This window comes from Sander lucioperca, chromosome 6 (assembly GCF_008315115.2).
Source record: "Sander lucioperca isolate FBNREF2018 chromosome 6, SLUC_FBN_1.2, whole genome shotgun sequence".
Classification (NCBI taxonomy): Eukaryota; Metazoa; Chordata; class Actinopteri; order Perciformes; family Percidae; genus Sander; species Sander lucioperca.
Genome location: NC_050178.1, coordinates 15,418,641 through 15,443,512, shown reverse-complemented (window position 1 = coordinate 15,443,512; position 24,872 = coordinate 15,418,641). Strand labels below are relative to the sequence as shown.

Genomic DNA, 24,872 nt, shown 5'->3' with positions numbered 1-24,872 from the left:
TGTTTTTAATGCTAATTTAAAGCAGCCATATTATGCTCATTTTCAGGTTCATAATTGTATTTTAAGGTTGTACCAGAATAGGTTTACATGGTTTAATTTTCAAAAAACACCATATTTTTGTTGTACTGCAGTGCTCTCTCTCACTGCTGCAGATCCTCTTTTCCCTGGTCTCTGTTTTAGCTACAGAGTGAGACCTCTTTTCTTCTTCTTCTTCTGTACTATCTTTGATTGCACTTGCACATGCGCAGTAGCTCAGGTGTAGATCATGTCAGCAAGCTAGCTCCATAGACAGTAAAAGAAAGGCTGTTTCTACAACTTCGGTCAGTTACAAGGCAGGATTAGCTGGGAGACTTCTAAATGAGGGCGCACATGTAAGTAGTTCTTTTGTAGATTATGGTGAACTTGTGTGTGTTGTAGCAATGCTTTGCTATTGAGAACGAGGTAGCATGCTAGCGTTAGCATGCTAGCATTAGCATTAGCGTTAGCATGCTAGCATTAGCATTAGCGTTAGCATGCTAACGCTAACTACGAGCTAATGGTTGCGGTTAGCCTGCTCGTTTCAGCTTGTGATGTCACAAGCCGTGCAGATTTTGAACAGCTCACCCAGAGACTGAAGGCAGGACACATTCAGAAACTGTATCTCACTCTAAACAGCATGGATGGATTTTTTTCAAAGTTTGTATGTGTGTGGAAGCACCAGAGAAACAAAAGAACACCCCAAATCCCAGAAAAAGTGATTTTTTCATAATATGGGCACTTTAAGTTCCTCTAAGGTTATTGGTTGACCCAGTTATTCTGCCTCTTCTGGGTCAAGAAGAGGCAGGTTTAGTTCTTTTAGGAACTTCTGGCACTGTGTCGGATCTGGGTTGCAGGAGGACTTGTACAACTTTGAGTAAAAGGATTGAAAAGTGGCGCTGATATCCTTAGGATTTGTTGAGATACCTCGGGCTGTGCGGATGCTGTTGATAGCAGCTCTGGATTCGCTTTGTTTTAATTTCAGAGCAAGCAATTTGCTTGGTTTACTTGGTTCTCCTTCTTAGCAGATCATTCAGCTCTGTTCGACTTGTGACTAGAAGAGTTTGTGTAGATTTAGAAAAACAAGTCTTAAGAGATTGCTCTTACGATTTACAGCATTCTTCCAACTCCGCTATCCTTGCCTCTCTTTTCCACTTCAAATTGACCGCGAAGGAGGATGTAAAATCTCTAATAAATCCTTTAGTTGCTTGCCATGTATATGCGGGGTCAGAAACTGAGTCGGTATTAATTGATATAAATTCAGCCAATTTGATTCTAAATTCTGTATCAAAAGCTGTGTTTTGGAGAAGGGAATTATTAAATTGCCTCCTAGATCTTTCTCATCAGCGCATTGTGATCGGACAGAATTGCTGGTTATATTGCTATCGTGTGGAACATTGTCTTAAGCTCACTGGAGCACAACATATAATCAATGCGGGAGTGGGTGAGGTGGCGTGTGAAAAAGAAGGTGTAATCCTTGCTAGTAGGATTGTGCATCCTCCATATATCTGTAAGATGGTGGGTTCAAATGATTTAGTTTGAAGTTCCTGGGACATAACGTTTCCAGTCTATAGGTCAGACTCAAACACACCTAACTCTGAAGCAGACCTGTTCGTCGCTTAGTGTCCACTCTCGCTGTAAAAATAGAGATGAGCAGCGCGCTGCCGTGGTCTGTGCAGCTTCAGGTTTATAATGGACGCGCTCTGATGTGGGCATGCTGCGGCAGTCACGTTTGAGCTCCGTGTATTTCTGCCGTAGTTTCGGTTTTCCATCTCCGATGTAGAGCAGCGTACAGCCACTTCCCTAAACTGTCTCATTCAGAGACCAGAGACCCAAACGGGGCTCTGTGTCTGTCAGAAGGTCTGAGATCTACTGTATCAGCAGAGCAATTATGTAATGCACAGCAGCAGACTATGGTGCAGGTGGATTATTTTCTGAAATATTGTCACTTTATTCTTGTAATAGCCTATTATCACTTTATTTTTCTCAAAATATCAGAATCAGAAAGGGTTTTATTGCCAAGTACGTTTTTTAACACATACAAGGAATTTTTTTTGGTGTTGTTGGTGCACGTCACACATTCTCTAAATGGAATATTAAACAATATAAGTATAGGTATAACCAATATAAGTATATGTACACAGTATGTATTACATTAAAAATAAAGATGGAAATAAAAAGAGCATTACAGCAGAGAAGAATGGCATGAAGAGCCAGGGGTGGAGTGTGGAGAGAGTCAGGGTGGTTTCCGGGCCTTGTTAATAAGGCTTGTGGCAGATGGGAAAAAACTGTGGCGTGAGGTTTTGGTCCTGATGGACCTCAGCCTCCTGCCAGAGGGGAGTGTCTTAAAGAGTCACCAGGACTCTGAAGCGTGCTGGAAAAATTGTGGCCGATCCCTCCCACCTCGGCCACAATTTTTCCAGCACGCTTCAGAGTCCTGGTGGCGTATAGGTCCTGGAGCGGCGGCAGATTGCAGCCAATCACCTTCTCTGCTGACCGAATGACACGCTGCAGTCTGCCTGTCCTTGGCAGTGCTAGCAGCGACCAGATGGTGATGGAGGATTTGAGGATGGACTCAATGATGGCTGTGTAGAAGTGCACCATCATTCTCTTTGGCAGGTTGAATTTCTTCAGCTGCCACAGGAAGTACATCCTCTGTTGTGCTTTCTTGACAAGGGAGCTGATGTTCACCTCCCACTTGAGATCTTGGGAGATGATAGTTCCCAGGAAGCGGAAAGACTCCACAGTGTCAATTGTGGAGTCACAGAGGGTGATGGGGGCAGGTGAGGCTGAGTTCCTCCTGAAGTCCACAACCATCTCCACTGTCTTTAGAGCGTTGAGCTCTAGATTGTTTTGATTGCACCAGGTCACCAGGTGGTCAGCCTCCCACCTGTAGGCGGACTCGTCTCCATCGTGTCATCCGCGAACTTCAGAAGCATGACGGACTGGTGACTGGAGGTGCAGCTGTTGGTGTACAGGGAGAAGAGCAGAGGGGAAAGAACACAGCCCTGTGGGGATCCGGTGCTGATGGTCTGTGAGTCGGAGACGTGTTTCCCCAGCTTCACATGCTGCTTCCTGTCAGACAGGAAGTCAGTGATCCACCTGCAGGTGGAGTCAGGCACGGCTAGCTGGGAGAGCTTCTCCTGAAGCAGAGCTGGGATGATGGTATTAAAGGCAGAGCTGAAGTCCACAAACAGGATCCTGGCGTAGGTTCCTGCGCAGTCCAGGTGCTGGAGGATGTAGTGTAGGGCCAGGTTGACTGCATCGTCTACAGACCTATTGGCTCTGTCTATCATGATTCCTTCAAATCTCAGAGAGCACAGATGGAATATATTTTGAATGTGCACAAAGTTTTGAACATGAGCAGAAATCTTGCTCAAACACATCTGAAATATTACAGTCCAGGGGTTTATTAATTCATTAAAATGAATGCATGTATCATTGAGGTGAATAATTGTTATATGCACATTTAAGGAGGTTATTTCCCCAACAAAAGACGCAAAAGAGGAGGGAGGAATAAATTATGCCCAATGTGTGGTGACTCAGATATAATTAGAAAAGTCGATCAACAGGAGAATAAATAGTTGAAAGAAATACAGAATGCCTGAGAGCCTTACTGCAATATATTCCATTATGTTTTGTATATTTGAATTGTAATCTATGTTTCCCTTTACATAAAGATATTTCCAGCATACATTGATTCAGAAAAAGGTAGAAATAGGTGCATCAAAATTCACCAGAATGCAGGAAATGAAGTGTTTAATGCTCCAATTTCCACCCCCAGACCCCTCATATCATAAGTCACCACACAAATCTGGAAACAAAACCTTGGCCTTTGGGTTGCCAGGCCAGTTATGATTAGACCAAATGTTGGTGCCATCTAACTTACATAAGCTGGAAACAAAAATTAACATACATTGCTACTCTATCGCTGACACAACGCTGTGGAGATCTGGCAATGCGAGACTAGTATTGCCCTAATACCAAAATATTGATCATGCCATTGGTTATTGATTTACAAGCAGCCAAATATGATGTTGATGCTGTTAGCTTCCCTACATAAATACAGGATACAATCAGTTGTCAGTCCTATGGCTATGGCTCAGTTGTCAGAGCCGGCCCTGATTTTAAGCTAGTGCCTTGAGGCAACATTAGTTGCTACTAGCATATCACACACAGGGTGGCAAGTTTTAACAAGGAAGAAGAAAAAAGATGATATCTCTTGTTCTTCAGCATACATTTTTATCCTTTTTTTTTTTAAAACTGTCCATCATGTGTCTGAACATGAGTGCACTGCTGGAGTACTTTTTTTAAAAATTAAATTCCCTTTTAACAAAACAACCCCAACTCAACATCCACACTCTTTTCTTAACTTTCACCATATCACACGGTCTTCATCAGCTGTCATAGAGATGGATCTGTTGACATGCTGAGGAGCAAATATGATTCTATAATAGCACATAGGATTTCTCATCCATATTGGCTTAAACACATATAACATGGTCAAATAAAATTCTTACTATAGCCTGCTATGCTTACTATGTGTTTGTGTCCTTTAATATATTCCATAACGCTGTATTTGCAAGAAGGAAAAATAATAAAATGGTGTATTTTTATGTTCTTATTTAAAATAATGGCATAACAGAAGGACATTTAAAAGAGATTCACATTTTGAGTTGCAGCTCAGTGCATGTTTTTATTGAGCGGTCTGTTAAATCATAACATAATCCTAACATTTGTATGTGTACATTTGCTCAGGTGTTCTTGGGGCCAAACGGCGAGGTGGAGGAGTACTCTGTCATCTCCATTCAGCAGAATACTGCTATCAGTTCAGACCTCATCCTGGACCAAACAGAGGAACATCTCTTCATCATGACTCATAACATGGTATATGCACACACAGAGACTCTTGTAGCCTCATTTCATGTTTTTTTCTCTACGCGTCCTTCCTGTGTTGCAGTAATAAAGCTAAAGAGAAATAATTCACTCCCTCTTGTTTCTGCCCCAATTCTTTCACTTCCAGTAGAGCAGCCTGTAGTTAAGATTATTCTAATGACCATCATTTTATTTTGCTTTGTTCTACTGGAAAAATGTGGGCCACCTATTCATTTTAATCAGGTTTCTGGGAGCTTAGTGTGCATGGTTTGCACGACTGAACATGATTGTGTTGTCCTGGTTACAGCTGCAGAAGCGGCCTGTGGCTGAATGCCAGCAGTACCCAGACTGCCACTCCTGCCTGCTGGCCCACGACCCATACTGTGGCTGGTGCGTCCTGGAGGGAAGGTAAGATAAACCCCAGCAGTTAAAAATGCATCCTAATCAAGCATTTAAGAAAGTGTGGCTGTTATTGAATTCAATTAGAATTAAAGTTTAAGGTGTAAAATAATTTACCTAATCTAACTGGTTATACTCAGTGTTGGATTATTTACAAATAAAGGTATCAGATACCATATAGGCCTGCACGATTCGGGGAAAAATATGAATCACGAGTTTTTAGCTTAGAATTGATATCATGATTCTCTGCCACGATTTTTTTCTCACAAAGTGTAATGTTTATTGCACACATGAACCATGACAAAACAAAACAAAACAAATTGTCAGTACCAAACATAGATTTGTTTTGGCACCTATAGCACATTGCGCATCACCACAAGTCTGTAAACATAGAGGCTTCAATGAATAAAGAAAATAAAGTACATACTGGCATTTAAGTACACATTTAAGTACAGTAGGCTACCAAAAATAGTGACATATAACACATTGAACTAAATATAGCCCTGATACAGGCTCTATCTGAACTCCTTGAACATGTCTACATAATTAAAACATGTCAATCAACATGCTGCAGCTACAGCTTCAGTCTCTAGAGAAATGGAATTTGTCAATTGCCAATTTAAGTACAGTATCAAAAACAGAATGATTTCTTAGCACACTCTTTAACTGCTTGCCTTTCATGTCTTCAGCTGTCCTGTCAAAATAAAGGCCGAAAATGCCCAAAAAAAAAAAGAATCGAAGTCATTTAAAAATTAAATCGCAAACGGGTGAATTGAGATCGCGATTTTATAACGATTAATCACGCAGGCCTAATACCATATGATCCTTAACATGTAATGCATAAAGAACATAAGAACCAGTGCTGAAAGCATTAATTAGTCCATTAACCAACTGGATGATCACAAAATAAATAAATCTGTGACAGTGTCTTAACTTATTGTCATTTTCAAGAGTCTACAGCCATTAGTGATGCTCTGCTCAGCTCTGTGATGCTGAATTTTGACACAGCAGAGCTTTAAGCTAAATGTTAATGTCAGTATGCTAACATACCCATAATGACAATGCTAACAAGCACTAAGCACTTAGTATGTTTACTGTGATCTCCATGTCATAATGGTCATAATCCAAGTATTGGACAAACTGAAATGTTAAGTAGATGATGGTGCTAGATGAACATTGAGAGGTCTTCAAACTGATTACAATTCATCCTGAGGGTGACATGAATGTGCGTACCAAATTTCTTCGCAATCTACCCAATACAGGTATATGAAGTTGTTGAAATGTTATAGTCCGGAGCAACTGACCAACAGACTGACTTGTCGCTAGCATGGCTAAGAAAACTGAACATTGGCTGGTAACAGTCATTTGTTAGGGATTTTCTTTCTGTTTTGCATCAATCTCGTTTTAATTTATTATTGGATTTATTAGCTGATTAGCAATTATCAAAGAGCCACAAAGTCAGTTAAGTGACTATGTAAGTAAGTGTTATGTCAGTAACACAGCAATACCTGTCTAAAGTTTGCTAACACTCACTAGCCACTATAAAGTGGCTAACTGGTTATACCAGACCACGTAAAGATTTTACTTTTCATTTGTAAGTTATCTAAAGTTTGACATTATCAAGATTTCTTATAAGCAATGTTGACTGTTGCATTATAAATGAGCTGCTCATGTTGCTGTAAAACGTTTATTTTGAGTAATGTATTTTCAAGCAGATGTAGTTTAAAGAATATAACTGAAATAAAAAGTTCAGTGTTGACATATCAGCAGAGAAAAAAGCTACTGGCACTCTTGTTAGTTTTTTAAGTGTTTTTGCCAAGTCATGTTAAGAACTAACTGGTGAGATGGTGTTTGAGGCTGATGAAATAAATCTACCTCTCCATCCCATCTGTGTCTCCTCACTGCTCGGCCTCAACACCTGGCCTTCCTCCTCCCTCTCACCTTAATGTTTTTCTCTGTGCTCCTCTTTTTTTGTATTGTTTGAGAGACAAATAGCCTGACTTTATCAGTGAAGAAAGTGTACATGATGTTGGTGTTTTCCCTGCAGGTGTGTGTTGCAGTCAGAGTGTGCTCGTGGGAAGCAGCCCGGTCAGTGGCTGTGGAGCTTTGACATGGAGCAGCAGTGTCTGGCCATCCAGGACCTCAACCCCTTCAACGTCAGCAGGGAGGAGAGCAGGACAGTAAGTCTGAATGCAGTTACATAAACTCGAGCAAAACAAAACTCTTGATGTACATCTACCCGTCTGTACACATCCTTACAAAGAACTGTGGAGGAAACACGTTTTCTGGTTTCTGTTGATTGCAGAATAAGAGAATCATCCACCTCCAGCACCTACCTCCAATATTGCCTTTCTTTGTCTAATGAGATAATAGCTTAAACATTTGTGGGTGGTAAGCTCTGCTGTGCAGTCAGTTGCATTTATTCACAATGGTATGGTATGGTGGTATAATGATTTGGTACTAATAACGTTACTAATTAAACTAAATAGTATCAATTAAGGTTTAATCCACACAAGATGGTTGATATCCTCACTGATCCTTATGTAAGAGAAACTATGCAGGAAAATGTGTTTTGCTGGTTTGTGTTGTCACTTATAAAAGGTCATCCTGCAGCAGGATGCCATGTCTGTCATAGAGCTGCATCAATTAATAAAGAAACATATGCGCCTGTTTCTTTTTATCAACTAATGCAATTTATGTGTGAGATGAATATAAACTCAACAGAAGGTATATTGATATGGATGAGAATTGCAGTTATGATTTAGTGTTATCCTTTTTGAAGAACCTTGGTAGTGTATCTGTGTCTCTCATGTGAGACAGGTGGCCAGTAGATGGAAGATGTAGGCTAATCTACAAACTGTAGAGGTCTAACTCTTTGATTGACAGATTACATCTTGGAGCTGCAGTGCAGAAACAGCACATGAATGAGGAAAAATGAGTATGATAATAAATCAAGTATGAGTCATATTCCTGCAGTCAGGGAATCAATTTTAGTTTTCAAATTGAATTATTTCACGTTCACATTTACCACTGAGCAGATCAGATGTACAATTGAATCACTTACTGTCATTATGACCTTCAGTGTCCTCTGTAACAGCACAGGTATGGACTGCTATTATTCTGTCTCTATGTCATGTTTTCATGCTCCACCAGTCTGTTGCTGGTTGTCCTCTTCTCTTCCTCTGTCTCATGTGATGTCACTCGAAAATCTAGATATCTCATCTAAATGGCCACACATAAAACAGTCTGCAAACATGGATCCGATAAGGATTTTTGAAGTCTACCACATGCACTGTAGCTCTGTCTGAATCAGTGTTAATATTTTGTCTTTCATCAGGTGTCTCTGACAGTCACAGGACTTCCAGTGTTAGAGAAAGATGAGTCCTACTCCTGCTTTTTCATGGACAGCCACAGTCCAGCCATTGTCACCGAATCTGGGGTCACCTGCCATTCTCCTGACACCAGCCAAGTACCCATGGTGCCTCCTGGACAGGGTGAGCGCTTTAACCCCAGACCTGACCGTCTTTTGTTTGAACTTTTCAACTTTGCAACTGGAGGATTTGGCTGCATCCTGTGATGAGATTAATCTTTGTGCGTGTGTGTTTCTGTATGTGTGTGTTTGCATGCCCAGACATACAATACACGTTTACACTTCAATCCCTGTGTCCATGAATCTAGGCTAACCCAATCCATTTTTCCTAAACCAGCTTACACAGCAGGGAGTAATATTTACTTTAAAGCAAACAACTCCTCATAAATGTTTTTATCTCAAGATTTTATGCTTTATGATATGCGTTTTGGTTTTCCTAGATTTGGGTGGTTGCTTAGCATGCTGAGAGCAGAGTGCTGTCTGTTATGGTCAGTGGCAATGATAAAAGAAGATTTAAGGGGCTTGTGAATAAAAATTTAAGCCTCTACAGAGGTCATACTCACTCAAACATTCACGTACACACACACACACACACACACACACACACACACACACACAAACACACACACACACACACAAACACACACAAACACAGACGCTGGTTCCCATGCCTGCATTTCTGAAACTGGAAGCTTGTTGTAGTTCTCTGGTAGAAGAGATCAGGAAGAATCAGCCTGGGGGGTTTACTGAGATATAGACACACAGGCTGCATTTAAGGATCCAGCTGTGGCCTACCTTTACTTAAAGAGGGTTAGTGCCAGCGCTCACACAATAAAAAAAAAATGAAGCAAAAGACAAGGCCTGTAAGGGCAACTGATTCTCACCTGGCTGCTGCAAAAACATATTGTACAGTTTTGGAACTCTGCTTTGACTACAAGTCTGAAGTGTATTGGAATGGAGTCGTCCTCATCTACCAGCAAGTGCTGTATGTAAAAACTTTTAAATAAGTAAATAAATAAAAAATAGAATTTAAATCCATTTTACCTTATCAGCCGAAGTATGGTTGCAATGAAGCCATCTCTTAAACACTAATTGAGACCCAAAGAGGCCATTCTGGTATTTGTCTATCCACAGGACGAAACAAACTGGAACCTTAAAGGTGCACTAATCAATGTTTTTATAATAACAAAGGATCAAATGGCTCTGTAATGCTCGAATTAAAAATTAATTTAAAAAATGAAAACATTCTGGTTTCATATAGTTTCTTATTAATGTGGTTTGGGTTATCATTTCTATCAGTTATTTTTTGTGAATAACAATGTTCTATTTTTTATTTCTATCAGTTATCATAATTCTGTACTCAGCATGTTAATCACAGAGATCTGAGAACTTAAAAGAAGTCGGGTCAAAAAAACGATCAGACCAGTTGGAATTAAAATTATCTTTTTTGGAAAAGAAAATGAAGGCAACCCGTACAATTTTGATTACCCAAACTGTCTGTCGTAAGCATACAGTGTAAACCAACTTCTTGGTTCATAGTGCGCACAACATTTTCTCGTGCAATGAGGAATTATTGCCAACATTTTGGGTGCGCTTACACTTTTATCCCCAAATAAAGTTGTTTAGATAATCTGGTCTTATCATCTGAATGTTGTCCTGTTCCCTGACCTCAGAAATTACATTAGTGAGTACAATATTATTGTAACTGATGGTCGGAACTATGAAAACAAGACCCACATTTAGTATTCCATCATTTTTTATCAATTGTACCCATACAGTGCAGCTTCATACAGCTTTAAAACATCTTGTGTGTTGCGCCCTGTCTTGTTTATGTCTGCACTCTCCGGGCTGAGGATTGAGGATGCACATGGGTTCTATTAGGCCTCTATGTTTTTGCTGTCTAGACCAAACCTCTCCCACATTTTCTCACTGTGTTTTAAGAAACATCGTACTCATCCCAGACTTTCAGAACCGGAGACGATAAGCTTGACCAAATATTTTCAGAAGGCTGTTCTTTCAGCGTTGTGCTCAGGTGAAACATGATGCTATTTACTCTCTCTATGTTGTGTTCTCCTCAGACTTTGTCACAGTCACCCTGTCTCTTCGATTCGGCGACGTCACCGTCACAGCGAGGGATTTCACCTTCTATGACTGTACGGCTGTTAAGCAGCTGTCTGGCAGCATGCCGTGAGTTACCATGATTTATCAGCTCTGCTCTCCGGTCTTCTCCCGATCTGCTCTGGGGTCTCATTTATAAAACTGTGCGTAGGATCCTTACTATAAGTGTACGTACGCCCAAAAGCCCAAAAAGGCGTACGGCAAAAAAAGTCAGATTTATAAAACCATGTATATGCACACCTGTAAGCAATGTTCCCTTTATAAATCAAAGATTACCTACAAGTGTGCGTACGTGGATCAGCCTCTTATCCTGCCCTGTACACGCCCATTTTTAACCATAAATAGTCAATGCAAAGCACCTCGTGAATGCTGATCAGTATATGAATGACACTGGCAGTTGTTACACCGAATCATGATGACTGGCAGAGAAAAAGCAAAAAACTTCTCAGACGTTCAGGAATTGCTGCAAATTGAATTATAATTTCATCTTGTTCTTGCCCAGTGTAGGGAAACCTGATCTATAACTACATGTATTAATAATACGTCCAAAACGGCAGGGATTACGGCACTCAGGGACAGCTTCGATATACCAGACCTATATAATAAGATTTAACAGAACTATATATTATATCCAAACAAGCCTTAGTGATAAAGTTGAAGATTATATATAATATTTATTTTAAAAAAACACTTAGCTGTCTGACATTTCCCTCTGGAAACAGCCGGTTGCCCCCAGAGTGGCGAGGACCTGTATTTGGACCGGGATGGACTGGGATGGCACGATTCCAGCACGTTGCCCTCTCTACTGGACCCAATTCAGTACATAGATCCAAGAGCTCAGCTTAAGGGAATCTAAATCGGCATCGTCATGGTCCCTGAAGTCTCTTTTTCTCCTGATTCTTTCATTAGCGTAGTCCTCCTGCAGTGCCATCAGTGCCATCATGCAGCATTACGCACGGGGTCACCGCAGTATTTATATGTTTACAACAATTTGTGATTGTTATTGCCAACACAGCATCAACTAGTGGTATCCCCCACCCCCGAGATACAATTTGAAGATGAAAGAAAGTGTAATAGGCAAACACACTTCATTTAGGTTTTGTCACAAACAGTATTAAAGTTCGGACTGATAACGAGGACATTAAGGGTAACGATTGCGCGAGAGCTTAACGGCTGTATTTTCAGACTTTGACATTTGATGATATATGCACAGTATTAAAGACAGATATTTAGTTATTTACAATGTGTTTTGCCGTTATCTAATGGTAGGGTATTTGATGCTATCCTGTATTCCATGCAGTCAGGCCATCTCCTCCTCCTGCGCTCCGTAGCGGACAATGTGACGGTAAGACAGCGCCGATTAAACATTAAGAACAAATTTTTATTTAAGATTTGAGTTGGAGGTGTTTATGGAACAATTATCACTCAGTACAAGCGCAAATAACGCTGCTGGATTTAATCTTCATGGTAAGGTGGATGATATGGAGTGAAAAAATGTGCGTGAGGCATCAATACTTGAAAATATTACGAGTAATCGTTATTCCCATTTACTTTCTGCAGTCTGACTTCAGTTCACCACCTCACCGTCTGCGTCGCCAATTCCTATTTTGTCTCCAAAATGTGCGTACGCATGGGTCAGAGTTTGCGTGGAGGACCGCACATTCTCCCGTCAAGTTTGTTTTTTATAAATCACAACCTTTGCGTGGGAAGTGGCGTACGCACATTTTCAGCCCCGTTTTGTGCGTATGCCACGTTTATAAATGAGACCCCAGCTCATTGCAGACCTTATAATCAAGTCTTATTCTCTCTCTGAGGCTGTTGTTTTTGTTGTTTTGTACCCTGTCTGTCTTAGTCTGTTTTGTACCATTTCTTATCACGTGCTCTCCTGCTTTTAATACTGAATGAATGACTTACACCTCTGAGTAGAGGAGGCTGTGAGTCCTCATCACATGGCTCCGCTGTGCTCCTTGACTCTGGGTTTAACTGTAACCACAAAACCATACTGACTGGCTTAGTTTAAAGTAGTCTCCATTATATAAGAGGTGGAAGACATTGGGTCTCATGCTTTTCAAATTTTTATCCTAAACTTTTTTCAGTGAAGATTTCGTGTACAAGTGTTCCACACATCGTTCATATGCACACACTGCCCACACAAAGATGACCCCGAGCTGATTTATATCAGCAAAATATCAATTGTACGTGCCATTTAAGAACAAATGTGTTTGTACGAGTGGTTCTTGGTTCTTTTCTTTAAATAATTGTATTGTATGTAACCCAACTAAGGAGCAGGTTTCAGTAGGCTCAAAATTGAGAAAAAAGCTTTGATAAATAATGAGCCCTAATACAAATGCATGAAAGTGTGAGCCTTCTGAACATCACTGTGTCCAATGCTTGTTTATATCCTACCAGACCTGCTCGCTTTATCAGCCTCTCTCTCTGTCGGTCCTTTCCTCTTCCCACCAGAAACTGAGCCTCAATTAAATTAGATCACCGACCTTTCTTACCACAGGGTCCAGATTGGCAGCAATTGGATTATTAAACTACAGCTGCTGCATCTCTCTTTCTCTGTACCATTCTCTCTCCTCTCCCTTCTCCCACTTCTACTATATTTGACCAATACTTAGACTGATGGACTAAATGTTTTGGGACCACTTAGGTAGAGTTAGGGTAGTTATGGTTTCTCTTTTCTTTTTCTTTTTGTGTAGGTTGTAAATGTAGTTGTATAATACATGTTTACTTTTTTATCCAAACAATATGATTGTATTTATAATGTGTATTATTTGCTAGTGTCCGGGCCACTTTACACAAGCTTTAAATAGCTTACCAGGGTGTCCCATTGCATATATCTGCATTATGTCTTATGATGTTACTTCTCTTTTAACTTTTGTGAGTTGTTTGTGAATAAATAAAAAATTTTATTTATTTTTTTTACTTCTATTGGACCTCTTCATAGCTTCATTGTTTGCCTCCCCTTTTCTTATCTGTCACCTTTCTGCACAGTCCTTCAACAGAGCCTATTGTTTTAGGTCTCTAATCTGTACATCCTGTTATTTCTGTGTGCAGTTGCCGTGGTTGTGTTTTGAGCCGATGGGGCTGTAACTGGTGTGTTCACCAGCACTTGTGCACCCACAAGCCCACCTGTGAAGAGGGGGTGATCATCTACAACCAACATGTAAGTTATTCAAACAGAAACATCTGTGCAGCACTCACTGAGATGTAAATTACACACAATCACAGCTGGTGCACCATGTTGAATAAAGCATGTGTGAAGACTTTGTGCTCTTGTGTATTCAAGTTCTTTGGGGAAAGTTGTATTGTAAGTTATTCACCCACGAGCCAAAGGGCTAAACTGACTGTAAAGTTGAGAATTTTTTGATGCGCTCTGTAGATCAGGGAAATAACGTGAAGCTTTGGTGGATTGCCTCGCATCACCTCCACAGCTGACCCATCAGGAGGCAGAGAGCATGTGATATGAGGAAAACATCAATAATTTATTCAATAGATATTTTTTTCTCTTCATTTAACAGCTGCACAACACAGTCACTCATTTGAGTTCTAAGACCAAACAAATCAAACATAAAATGTTTTTTTTCAAAACTAAAAGCACTTGACTGTGTTGGTCGGTTGTACTGAGTACTTGACACAAGTATTTTTTATTCATTATAATATATTAAGTGAATTAACGGTCAGTGTTTTTCTATTTAAATATACGTAATGCATTTTTGCATACATTCATCAGTGGCCATACATGTTTGTTGTGCCTCATATACAAGCCGACATTATTTGTAACATAAATCATTGCTGTGTCATAAGAAACAATAACACAATTTCAGCAGATTATTTGTTTAACATCACATTTATGTTCAGTTATTAGTTATTTAAATTTTTCTTTGTCTATTAGTTTTTTTATTTCTGTCTTACCCTCTCCCCATGTCTTCCCCCCCCTCCTTACTCCCCTAGTTTAAACTCCCCACCTCAGCTCCACCCACAACCAAAACTATTAAAGTCATCACAACAGCCACTACCACAACGGCTGCCCTTACAACCAGCACCATGACAACTACCACAACAACTCCCACAACAAGTAAAACTATCGCCACAACAACAACCGCAGCTCCTGTCACTATAGCAACCACTCAGGAGCCAACCACCCCTCCTGCACCCATTACTCCACCCGCGACCACCACCAGCCTTGAGCCAACCACCCCACCCACTACACTGCCCCCTCAGCCTGCCAGCACCCTAACATCCACCACACCAGCACCCACTCCACCTCTACCCCCGAAAGTCACCACCACAACGGAAGAAGAGACTGAAGCCAGAGAGCTTTTTGTTGTCACCCAAAGTGACACTGAAGGTGCTGCAGTTACACCCACTGTCGTCATGGTAGCCACAGAGTTGGTGCCTGTCACCATGGCTGATGGTCTAAGTGGAGATCTGGACCCTGTGGTGCCTTTGATCATCCCGCCGCATGAACCGGATTCCTCCACCCTTGAGGTGGTGACAGAGTTGCCCCCCAGCAAAGCCCAGGAAGCTGAGAGAGCTTTGAGCCTGGCAGAGCCTCCCACCCCGGCCTCTTCTGGCTTCCCCCTGCCCACGCCCTTCTCTGTGGGCGAACCTGGCGACTCCGAGCCCTCCCTCTACCTGGACCTGACCCTGATGCCCCCACAAGACTCCCAGACTGAGGCAGGAAGTCCAGGCACCGACCCTGAGGTGCTCCTCTGGCCAAAAGAAGAAGTAGACGTCCATGCTCAGAGTGCCGTCCAGTCAGAAAATGACACAGCCACATTTTCTGCTGCCACTGTGTTGTCAGGTGATGGTGAGGTTGACCACAGCCTCCCATCCTACGCCCACCTGCTGAATACTGACCTAGAGCTGGACTACCAGTATGATCCAGCTGACGCCTTCCTCCCGGTGAGTTCCGCCGCCTCCCTCCTTCTTCTACTACTACTTCTTCTTCTCAGCAGCCTCCCAGCGCTCCCAGCTCCTGACTCTATACTCCAGCTTCCCTGTCTGCCCTTGTTACCCTGCTCTTCCTCTACCGTCTGACACCTGTAATCTTGTTGTTGTTTTGCTTTTGCTTCATAGACTGATCCCATTGTTTTTTGAGTCAATAATGATTTTTTTTTTTTACATTTATAGCTCAGTATTACTTTAAAAAACTAATTTTAAAAGTTTTCTTGGAGGATGCTGTGTGTGTTTGCAGTGAATGAAAGCATTGCATTTACACAATATTTCCCACACTGGCTTATATCCTTGTCTGTACATAAGGTGGAGCAGAACGACTTAAGAAAAATGTTAAATTATGATTTTTCTGATCAATATTGTGTGTGTGTGTGTGTGTGTGTGTGTGTGTGTGTGTGTGTGTGTGTGTGTGTGTGTGTGTGTGTGTCCGTCGTTCTCTCTCTGTGTGCCTGATTGTGTGGCCAAAATCACCATAAACCTAGGTGTTTTATTTTGAAATTTGTTTTATTTTGTAAAGTATCCAGCTGCACTGTTGCCTTCCTGTATGCGATTACCTGCCTGGCTTGACACATCGCTCAAGGAGGAAATAGAGGAGATGCCAAAACGAGTGAATGTGTCCTGCTAGATAAGTAATCCCATAGAGCTCAACAGTCCCGCCCACAGCGGGTTCCGGAAGTAAAAATACAATGCAATTTCTCCATTGACAATTGAAGTATAAGCCATAAAATCGTAAACGTCGATGGTAGACTTAAAACCAGCTACGACATGACTAAGCGATTGTATATGCTCATATAGATGCCAAAAGTTCATGGGGCACCAACCTAGTTTTGGGATAAATGTCTTTTATTCGCGATGTCTTGGATAAGTACTCCATTACCCACAATGCTGAACAATTCCACAATCCCACAGTGATACCTCTGATTGGTGGAACTCATGCTGGTGAGAAGGGGGAGCTGTCGGGAGCTGCCTGCACGATCCGTCATGCGCGTGCCCAAGATGATAATCCTGTTTTACGAGGATTTACGACACTGCACGAATCACGATCTGTTCCACGCTTCTGCTGTTAGCCTCCACCGGGAAGCTAACATTAGTTTAGCTAACAGCTAATTCGGTTAACCGCTAGCTGACAGCTTGATTCAGTCTAAAATAACATTAACTCAAACTAAACACTGGGTAAAGCAGGCTACAGCTGACGTAACAGCTGTTATATATTTCAACGGTTATTTTCAGGTTTTATTTTGAGGGTCTTTTAAAGTTATTACATGATGTCTCAGCTAGCGGTTAGCCGAATTAGCTGTTAGATAAACTAACGTAGCTTCCTTTATTCAGTGGTGTGCGGTGGTTTATGGGATGAGTAGTTCCTTCGCTCAATAATGAAATTATGTATACAGTCTTTTACCTTTGACTTTTTAGATTTTCTGTTCGTTTTTTCACTCGAAATGATATGTTGTATGCTTATGAGTCACGTTGTAGCTGGTTAGCCTAAGGCATGGTCTAAAACTCTTTATGTATGGATTTTTCCAGATGTCAATGGGAGAAATGAATGGGAAATTTACTTCTGGAACCCAAGGTCTCTCGGAGGAGGGGTGGGACTGTTGAGCTCTATACAGGAAGCAAACAAATTTTAAAATAAAACCAGGTTTATGGTGATTTTGTCTGTCTTGACTTCTCAGCTGTGTCTAGAGCAAGACACGCATATCAGGCACACTTATGGTGTTGTCACATATATATATATATATATATATATATATATATATATATATATATATATATATATTAGTTTATATGGTTTATTGTCTATTTTGTGAATATTTTGTTGAATGGTCTTGAAGAAGAAGAATGCCTTTATTTATCCCACGAGGGGAAATTCACAATTAGCCGAATATTGTAGTTACTGTGTCAGCTTCTTGATTTTACTGTGTCAGCTTCTTGATTTTTGTCTGGGTGACGAAAGGGGCGGGGGGGGGGGGGGTTCATGTTGCATGTGTTGTGTGTTGTAAAAAACAAAAAAATTGTTAATCACAAAAAAAAAAACAGCTCTCTCCAGCTTCAGGCGTTGAAGCATCCATGTGTAGAATTTGAAAATGTCAAGCTTTGGTGCCACCCAGTGGTTCAATGAAAAATGGAACTTTGGCACACAGCTGTGCACCCTGCAGTTGTCTCATTTTTTAACAAATAAACTGCATCAGAATAATTTGAAAGCTGCAATAATCACATAACATTAATGTAAACAGTAAATTGTTAGTTTGATCTGCAGCATCACTGTGACACCTCACTGGATCATAATGAAACATTGTGGGTTTAAACATAGAGAGAGTGAGGAAGGGGGAACTTGTGTGTTTATACTGTGTGTGTATTGGGCAACAGGGCGACGAGGGCTCCTATGTCAGCTGGGGTTCCTCAGCTTGTCCCTGTGTGGAGAAGGTCCAGGGTTCATCACTGCTCCCTGTCAGAGTAGAGAGGAAGATCACCTTACTGGCCCGCAACCTGCACCTCTATCAGGTAAAACACACACACACACACACACACACACAGGATGATTCTGTTTGCCTGGCTGGTGACCCCTTCACAAAAAACAAGTTATTGTGTGTTCAGGATCCAGAGCTGGACTATGAGTGTGTGTTGGTGATCGAGGGACAGACGGTGGTGGTGGATGCCTATGTGGAGACTGATGACATGAATCCATCAAACTTTGACATCACCTGTCAACTACACCAGGTGTGTAACAACACAGACAGATGTATACGGATTTGAACCCCAGGGGCACGCTCAACAGTGACTGCCCACTTTTTTTAACGTCTCTGGAAGTGACGTTTCATTAAATGCTTATATAAAGAGTTTTAAAGTGCCCATATTATGAAAAAATCACTTTTTCTGGGATTTGGGGTGTTATTTTGTGTCTCTGGTACGTCCACACGCATACAAACTTAAAAAAAAAAACATCCACGCTGTTTTGAGTGAGATACGGTTTCTGAATGTGTCCTCCCTTCAGTCTCCGGGTGAGCTGTTCAAAATCTGCACGGCTTTCTACGTCACTAGCCGAGACGAGGGGCCTAGGGGGCTAACCGTTAGCATGCTAGCTCGTGCTCAATGGCAAAACACTGCTACAACACACACAAATTCACCCTAATCTACAAAATAAATTGTATAGAACTACTTACATGTCCCTGTTCTGCAGGTATTCCACGCAAAGTTGGAAGTGCGCCCTAGTTTAGAAGAAATCCTGCCTTGTACAGGCCAAAGTTGGAGCTAGCTCATGTAATCCTTACCTAAAGCTACTGCGCATGTGCGACTGACAACAGAGATGTTACAGAAGTTGAGGTCTCACTCTGTAGCTCAAACAGAAACCTGACAGCATTTGAAAGGAGGAGCTGCAGCAATGTGCAGTAGAACAAAAATATGGTGTTTTTTGAAAATTAAACCATGTAAACCTATTCTGGTACAACCTCAAAATACAATTATGAACCTGAAAATGAGCATAATATGGCCACTTTAAGCCTGGAACTAAGCTAACCAGCTCAGAGATTAATTGTGACAATAAAACATTTGATTCGGTGCAAAATAATATTTTGAAAACTGCAAAAACGGTACAGGAATGTGTACAGAAACTATCATAGTCTTCAATGGTAGAAGGTCACTCTAGCCGTTCGAGAGTGCGGTTAATATTTCAATGATAACAGTGAGTTCCACCAATCAGAGACGACGCTGTTACGCTTAGAATTGTGGGTAGTGTAGTATTTCTCCATAAGATCGCGAATAAAACATGTTTTTCTTAAAACAAGGTTGATTTCTATGAACTTCTAGCTTCTACAGGAGCAGAAACGTTAGTTTCACAATCTCGTAGCTTGTGGTCAGTCTACATCAGATGATTTAGACATTATGGCTGATAAAATCAAAATCCTTATGGATTTTTACTTGCGGAACAACACTGTTGAGCTCTATGGGACTTATGTCATGAATGATGATAAAGTAATGTTTTTTGAGGCAGGATTAAACTGTGTCTACTTTGATGTCTGATAGTGACAGTGTAACAAACAGTAATTGTCTTTTTAATGAAACCATTATTTGTCCAGTACACATATTCTGCTCCAGTGGAGGAATACAATGCTATGGTTTACGTGAAGAGGAGGGACACCTTCCATGTGGACAGCTCTCCTGATCTATATGGTGAGGACATTCTGCTTTTTTGCACTCAATATACAGCTATTATCCTCAGCGTCTTTTCTCCAAAGACACTGAATGTTAACACACTTTAACATTGACTGGTGCTCTTGTCTGTCTGTCTGCCTGTTATGACCTCAGTGACTCTGTACAACTGCTCTGTGGGCCGCTCTGACTGCAGCCGCTGCCACACAGCTGACCACAAGTATGGTTGTGTGTGGTGTGGCGGTGCTCGGGCCAGCTGCTTGTATTCAGACTCCTGTAGTGAACCTGTACAGCAGATGTGCCCTGCCCCCGTCATCCACTCTGTGAGTACTGACCTTTTACCTCTTCACGCTTTATTTTGGGTATGTGTGAAACACAAAATACAACAATGTAGGTGCTTATAGTCAAAATGTATCTTCTTATTTAAGATCATTAATAAATAAAAAATGTTCCTGACTTTCATCAGATCGAGCCCCTCTCTGGGTTGTTGGAAGGTGGCACCATGGTGACCATCTCAGGCTCCAACCTGGGCCAGAAGGCTGAAGACATCCTCTACTCTGTGTCAGTAGCCGGTATTCCCTGCACGGTCATTCCCAGCCTCTATGAGGTCTCCTCCAGGTAAAGACGAACTGCTGCTGGGGGTGATAGGAGAGGATTTCTGAAGTGTTGTGTTGCCTGTTTTTAAGGGTATTTGATGGAATCCTTTGTGAATTGACTACAAAACTCACTCAAAAGCATATGGGGCATTCACATTCACTTAATTAAACATGGCCATGGTGCAGGTCTGACTCTACTTTATTAAGAACAAGTCTGTCCTTCAGAATTGTGTGCAGGACCAAAGCCAGTGGAGGAGAGAAGGTGGGCCATATCTCTGTAAAAGTGAGCGGAGGAGAGTTTGGTGTGTCCAGCCAGACATTCAGCTACCAGGTACATTAGATTAGATTTAATTAAAGTATATTTGTTGTTAAAAGTTGTTGTGTTGTTGCAGAAGTAAATAGGCAAAGCATACAACAAAAAACATCAACATATCAAAGACATACAGTATAATAAATCAGAATTCTGACGATTCTTTTCATTTTTAAATGAAACTTTATTTTAATTGATTTATTAAGGTTGAGGCAGTTCTAACTGCCTTCTTCTTCCTTCCTCTCCTCATTTTCAGGACCCGTTTGTGATGGGGGTGTCTCCTGAAAGGGGACCCAAAGCCGGAGGAACATCCTTGACGATCATTGGCCGAAACCTGCTGACAGGACGTCCCTCTGACCTCACCATCACTGTGGGAGGGGTGACTTGTCACATGTAAGATTATCTCTCTCTCTCTCTCTCTCTCTCTCTCTCTCTCTCTCTCTCTCTCTCTGGGGTTAATGAAGTATCACATAATTTGTTAATCTGTCTCTCCTGTGTGCCTCCTCGCCCCTCTCCTCAGTGTGTCAGAGGTGCAGAGTACCAGTGTTCAGTGTGTGACAGGCAGCAGTAATAAGACAGGAGATCTGCGGGTCACCCTGCATTACGGTAGCAGCCAGCGTCACCTCCACACTTCAGCCTACTGCTACACCCACAACCCCAACATCACCCACGCCACACCAGCAAAGAGCTTCCTGGAGTGAGTCTGGGAATATGACCTTCATCTCTCAATCATCACCTCTTGTTCCCTACTTAGAAAGTTGTTAGGTGCCAAAAGTGCTGTGAATTTTAAGAGTTTTCTGTCTGTTTAGTGGTGGTCGACTGATCTATGTGTCGGGCCAAAACCTGGACGTGGTGCAGGAGCCCCGGATGGTGGTGGCTGTCTTTCCCTTTGCGTCAATCAGCCCAAATAAAAGGAGAAAGCGCAGGAAGAGGAGTGGAGAGCAAGAGGACAGGGAGAAGACTTTTGGGAGGGCAGCGAGGATGGTTCCTGAGCCTATCTGTCCTGGAGACCCACTCTGCTCTGTCAAACAGGTGTGTGCGTGCATGTGTGTGTGTGTGTGTTTTATTTCCAAAGATTCTTCCTTTAACTGAAGATCTTTTCTGCACCCTCCCTGTCTCATCAGTTCATGGAGCGCTGTGAGGTGAACTCCTCTTCACTGATCCTATGCCGCTCTCCTATGGTGGACTCCTCCATCTGGGGGTCAAAGGTCACAACAGAGTTTCTGCTAGACAACCTGCGCTTTGACTTCAGCAGTCTGAACCCCCAGACTTTCAGCTATGCACGCAACCCAGTCCTGCGGCCCCTTAACCAGCAGGACCCTCTGAAGGCCTACCGCTACAACCCTGGCAGCTTCATCCAGCTAGAGGTCAGAGGAGAGGCAGTGATTGTTAGAGAGGAAGTAGTTGTTTTACTAAGTAAAGCAATGGTGGTATTGGCTAATGTTACAATCCTTCATTGTTATATGTATTTATTTAAGTATAAGGGTCCTGTCACATTGAAACCCACAACCAGACTCACATGCTGATTTACCATGGCCTACTCACTACAGATTTGGGTGTTAACAGTGGCTTTTTTTCATTGTGCTAGGACAGAACAGTCACATGAATCAATCAAAATCAAGCAACAGTTATTATAGTAAATACAACTATTATAAAAAAAAAAATAGGTGTTGCAGTTGTCACAGTAAGGTTAATGTTTTTCACTTTTTTTCTCCATGTGTTCTCAGGGGGAAGATCTGGACCTGGCCATCACTAAGGATGAGGTGGTAGTGTTGGTTGGGGAAGGTGTGTGTGCTGTTAAGACCCTGACCAGAAACCATCTGTACTGTGAGCCACCACCTCAGCAGCCTGCACCAGGACCCAATGGCAAGAAACGTGAGGGCTCTGACAATCTGCCTGAATTCACAGTGAGTCCGTGCTTTCACTTCAAAACCACAGAAAACCCATTAATGTGACTCATCCGGGAGGGTGGGATTGTGTGAGCACCTTACAAGGACACTGCTGTTTGTGTTTGTTTCAGGTCCGAATGGGCAACCTGAACTTCTCCCTTGGAAAGGTTCAGTATGACAACCTCAGCCTGTCTACCTTCCCCCTGGAGGCTCAGATTGGAGTTGGGGTTGGGGCATCCATAGTAGCCCTCATCGTCCTCATCATTGTGCTCATTTACAGGTCAGTGGGTGGACCGTGTGTTTCTGTAATTGTTTACTGTGTAGTTGAGTATAGAGAAAGAAAAATGAGACATAATCTGGTCAAATTATAAGTCAGTTAAAGGTACCCTGTGGGGTTTTTGTTTTGATGATATTGAGAACTATTTAGGGCTTGGTAATAAACAATACAATCAATACTTTATAAGTTACGACTTTATAATTGTAAGCCCCTTTCACACATGCAGCTCATTATATTAATTTTATGGCAGTTTAACATGTTGATCTCATGTCTGATAACGTTATCTCGAAGCCTGACCGGTCAAAGCTCTTCCTCCGAGTGGCTGCCTCCGTCTCACATTGAGACTCACCCTGGGTCCGCTTCAGCTGCCTGTACCATGAATATATAATAAGAGCAGCCTGTACACGGTTGCTGAGATTTTCACCGGACGGCACAACTTGACGTAGTGAAATGATTTTACTCCGGAGAGCAGCGTGAACAGGAGGGGCACTCACTCTGACTGACAATAAAACAACAAAAAATATCTGCTCGACTTGGGTCCCAGGCAAACAGCGTCTTCCTTTACTTTTCACCCTTTCTCTAACCGGGAACGTTGGTATTGGCAGTGATAGAAAACGTAGGCCTACTCAAAAAGTTTTTGTCTGAAGTAAAACTATGCTCAGGAGGACCCAAAGAAGCGCAGTGTGATGTTCACAAGATGAGCGGTTTTCAAGAAAGCTGCAAGCAGCAATACCACAGGCCAAGCAATCAGCCTATTCCTAACAGACACGTTTGCTAGGTAACTAGGTAGGTGAAACTACTAGGTGAAAATTAGCTGACTTGCTAATACTGGCACATTTACAGAAATGTTGATTGAATAATTATTAATTAATTAATTGTCCTAGTAAATACATCTTAAATTTTAAACAGGGACTACACTAGTTTTAATACATTATGAAACACTGTGAATGAACACATTTTAATTTGTTGAGATATCTTTCATGTCAGATCAAAAGATTTTTTCTCACAGTGTGTTGTACAACAACGTCCAATCATCAGACCAGAAGAACTCTCTCTATATTTTCACTTTTCATTCATGCCAGCTGCCTGGATGAAATTATGAAAATCCAACTGAACACTTTACATACAGCATAGGAGCAAATAGGAATTAAATAAGAGTTGTCCTGCCATTCAAATATACTGCTCTATTGGACATTATAAAGAATACTCTATGCAATAGGCTACTTGGAGGGAAGAACATTGTTTAGCCATGATGGCACTTTAACTAGTTTATATAAAAGTGCTACAGTGATAACTGTAAGATCTGGATATTCACGTTTTGGTGTAACCAAATCGGGCAATGTTTCCATCCTGAACCAGCATGACCCCATGAAAAACTCTGATACTTTCTGGTGGGGGCTTTTTTGGTCAAATTACTTGAGTCAACCTTTTCATCTCACTGGATTTCAACTAATCCAGTGTGAAACTAGTATTATTTGTCCTCCCTTTTCTATCCCTGCCTCACCCTCTGGTCCTGTTTTTGTTGCTGCATGTCAGGAGAAAGAGTAAGCAAGCTGTGAGGGACTACAAGAAGGTCCAGATCCAACTTGAGAACCTGGAAACCAGCGTGAGAGACCGCTGCAAGAAAGAGTTCACAGGTAAAGGAGTGAAGTTACATGACAAAGGGGAGAGCAGGAAAGAGAGAAATGAGGTTTGAGAGCCAGAGACGGAAGAACAAAAAGTTCATTTTAGTTTGAGGCCAACAGATCCACTTTGTTTTCACACTGGCCTAATGAGATTATCCCATTACATCACACCTCCTGGATGGCTGCACCATCCCACATGGCTGCTGCAGAGGAGTTTAATTTTAGCCTGCCAACACTGTCCAGTGTCAATATTTACCAGTGCCTACCTCATAACAAAGTTCACAGCA

The 24,872-nt window shown here is 41.7% G+C and overlaps 1 protein-coding gene across 3 annotated transcripts in view; it reads left to right on the top strand.

The window, feature by feature from the left end:
• The window catches only part of plxnb1b (plexin b1b), a 195,492-nt gene that overhangs the window by 141,017 nt on the left and 29,603 nt on the right, over positions 1-24,872 (top strand). For 2 of the 3 annotated variants that reach the window (XM_031277173.2, XM_031277172.2), the window contains 20 exons: positions 4,774-4,902; positions 5,198-5,298; positions 7,337-7,469; positions 8,627-8,783; positions 10,738-10,846; positions 13,841-13,949; positions 14,738-15,691; positions 18,110-18,244; positions 18,338-18,460; positions 19,816-19,909; positions 20,045-20,211; positions 20,355-20,506; positions 20,710-20,815; positions 21,051-21,187; positions 21,315-21,491; positions 21,604-21,826; positions 21,919-22,161; positions 22,522-22,701; positions 22,815-22,963; positions 24,497-24,597. In XM_031277173.2, coding sequence (XP_031133033.1) covers positions 4,774-4,902; positions 5,198-5,298; positions 7,337-7,469; positions 8,627-8,783; positions 10,738-10,846; positions 13,841-13,949; positions 14,738-15,691; positions 18,110-18,244; positions 18,338-18,460; positions 19,816-19,909; positions 20,045-20,211; positions 20,355-20,506; positions 20,710-20,815; positions 21,051-21,187; positions 21,315-21,491; positions 21,604-21,826; positions 21,919-22,161; positions 22,522-22,701; positions 22,815-22,963; positions 24,497-24,597 — 3,679 coding nt within the window. The remainder of the gene's footprint in view (positions 1-4,773; positions 4,903-5,197; positions 5,299-7,336; positions 7,470-8,626; positions 8,784-10,737; positions 10,847-13,840; positions 13,950-14,737; positions 15,692-18,109; positions 18,245-18,337; positions 18,461-19,815; positions 19,910-20,044; positions 20,212-20,354; positions 20,507-20,709; positions 20,816-21,050; positions 21,188-21,314; positions 21,492-21,603; positions 21,827-21,918; positions 22,162-22,521; positions 22,702-22,814; positions 22,964-24,496; positions 24,598-24,872) is intronic. The other variant, XM_036001850.1, reaches the window with a different exon arrangement.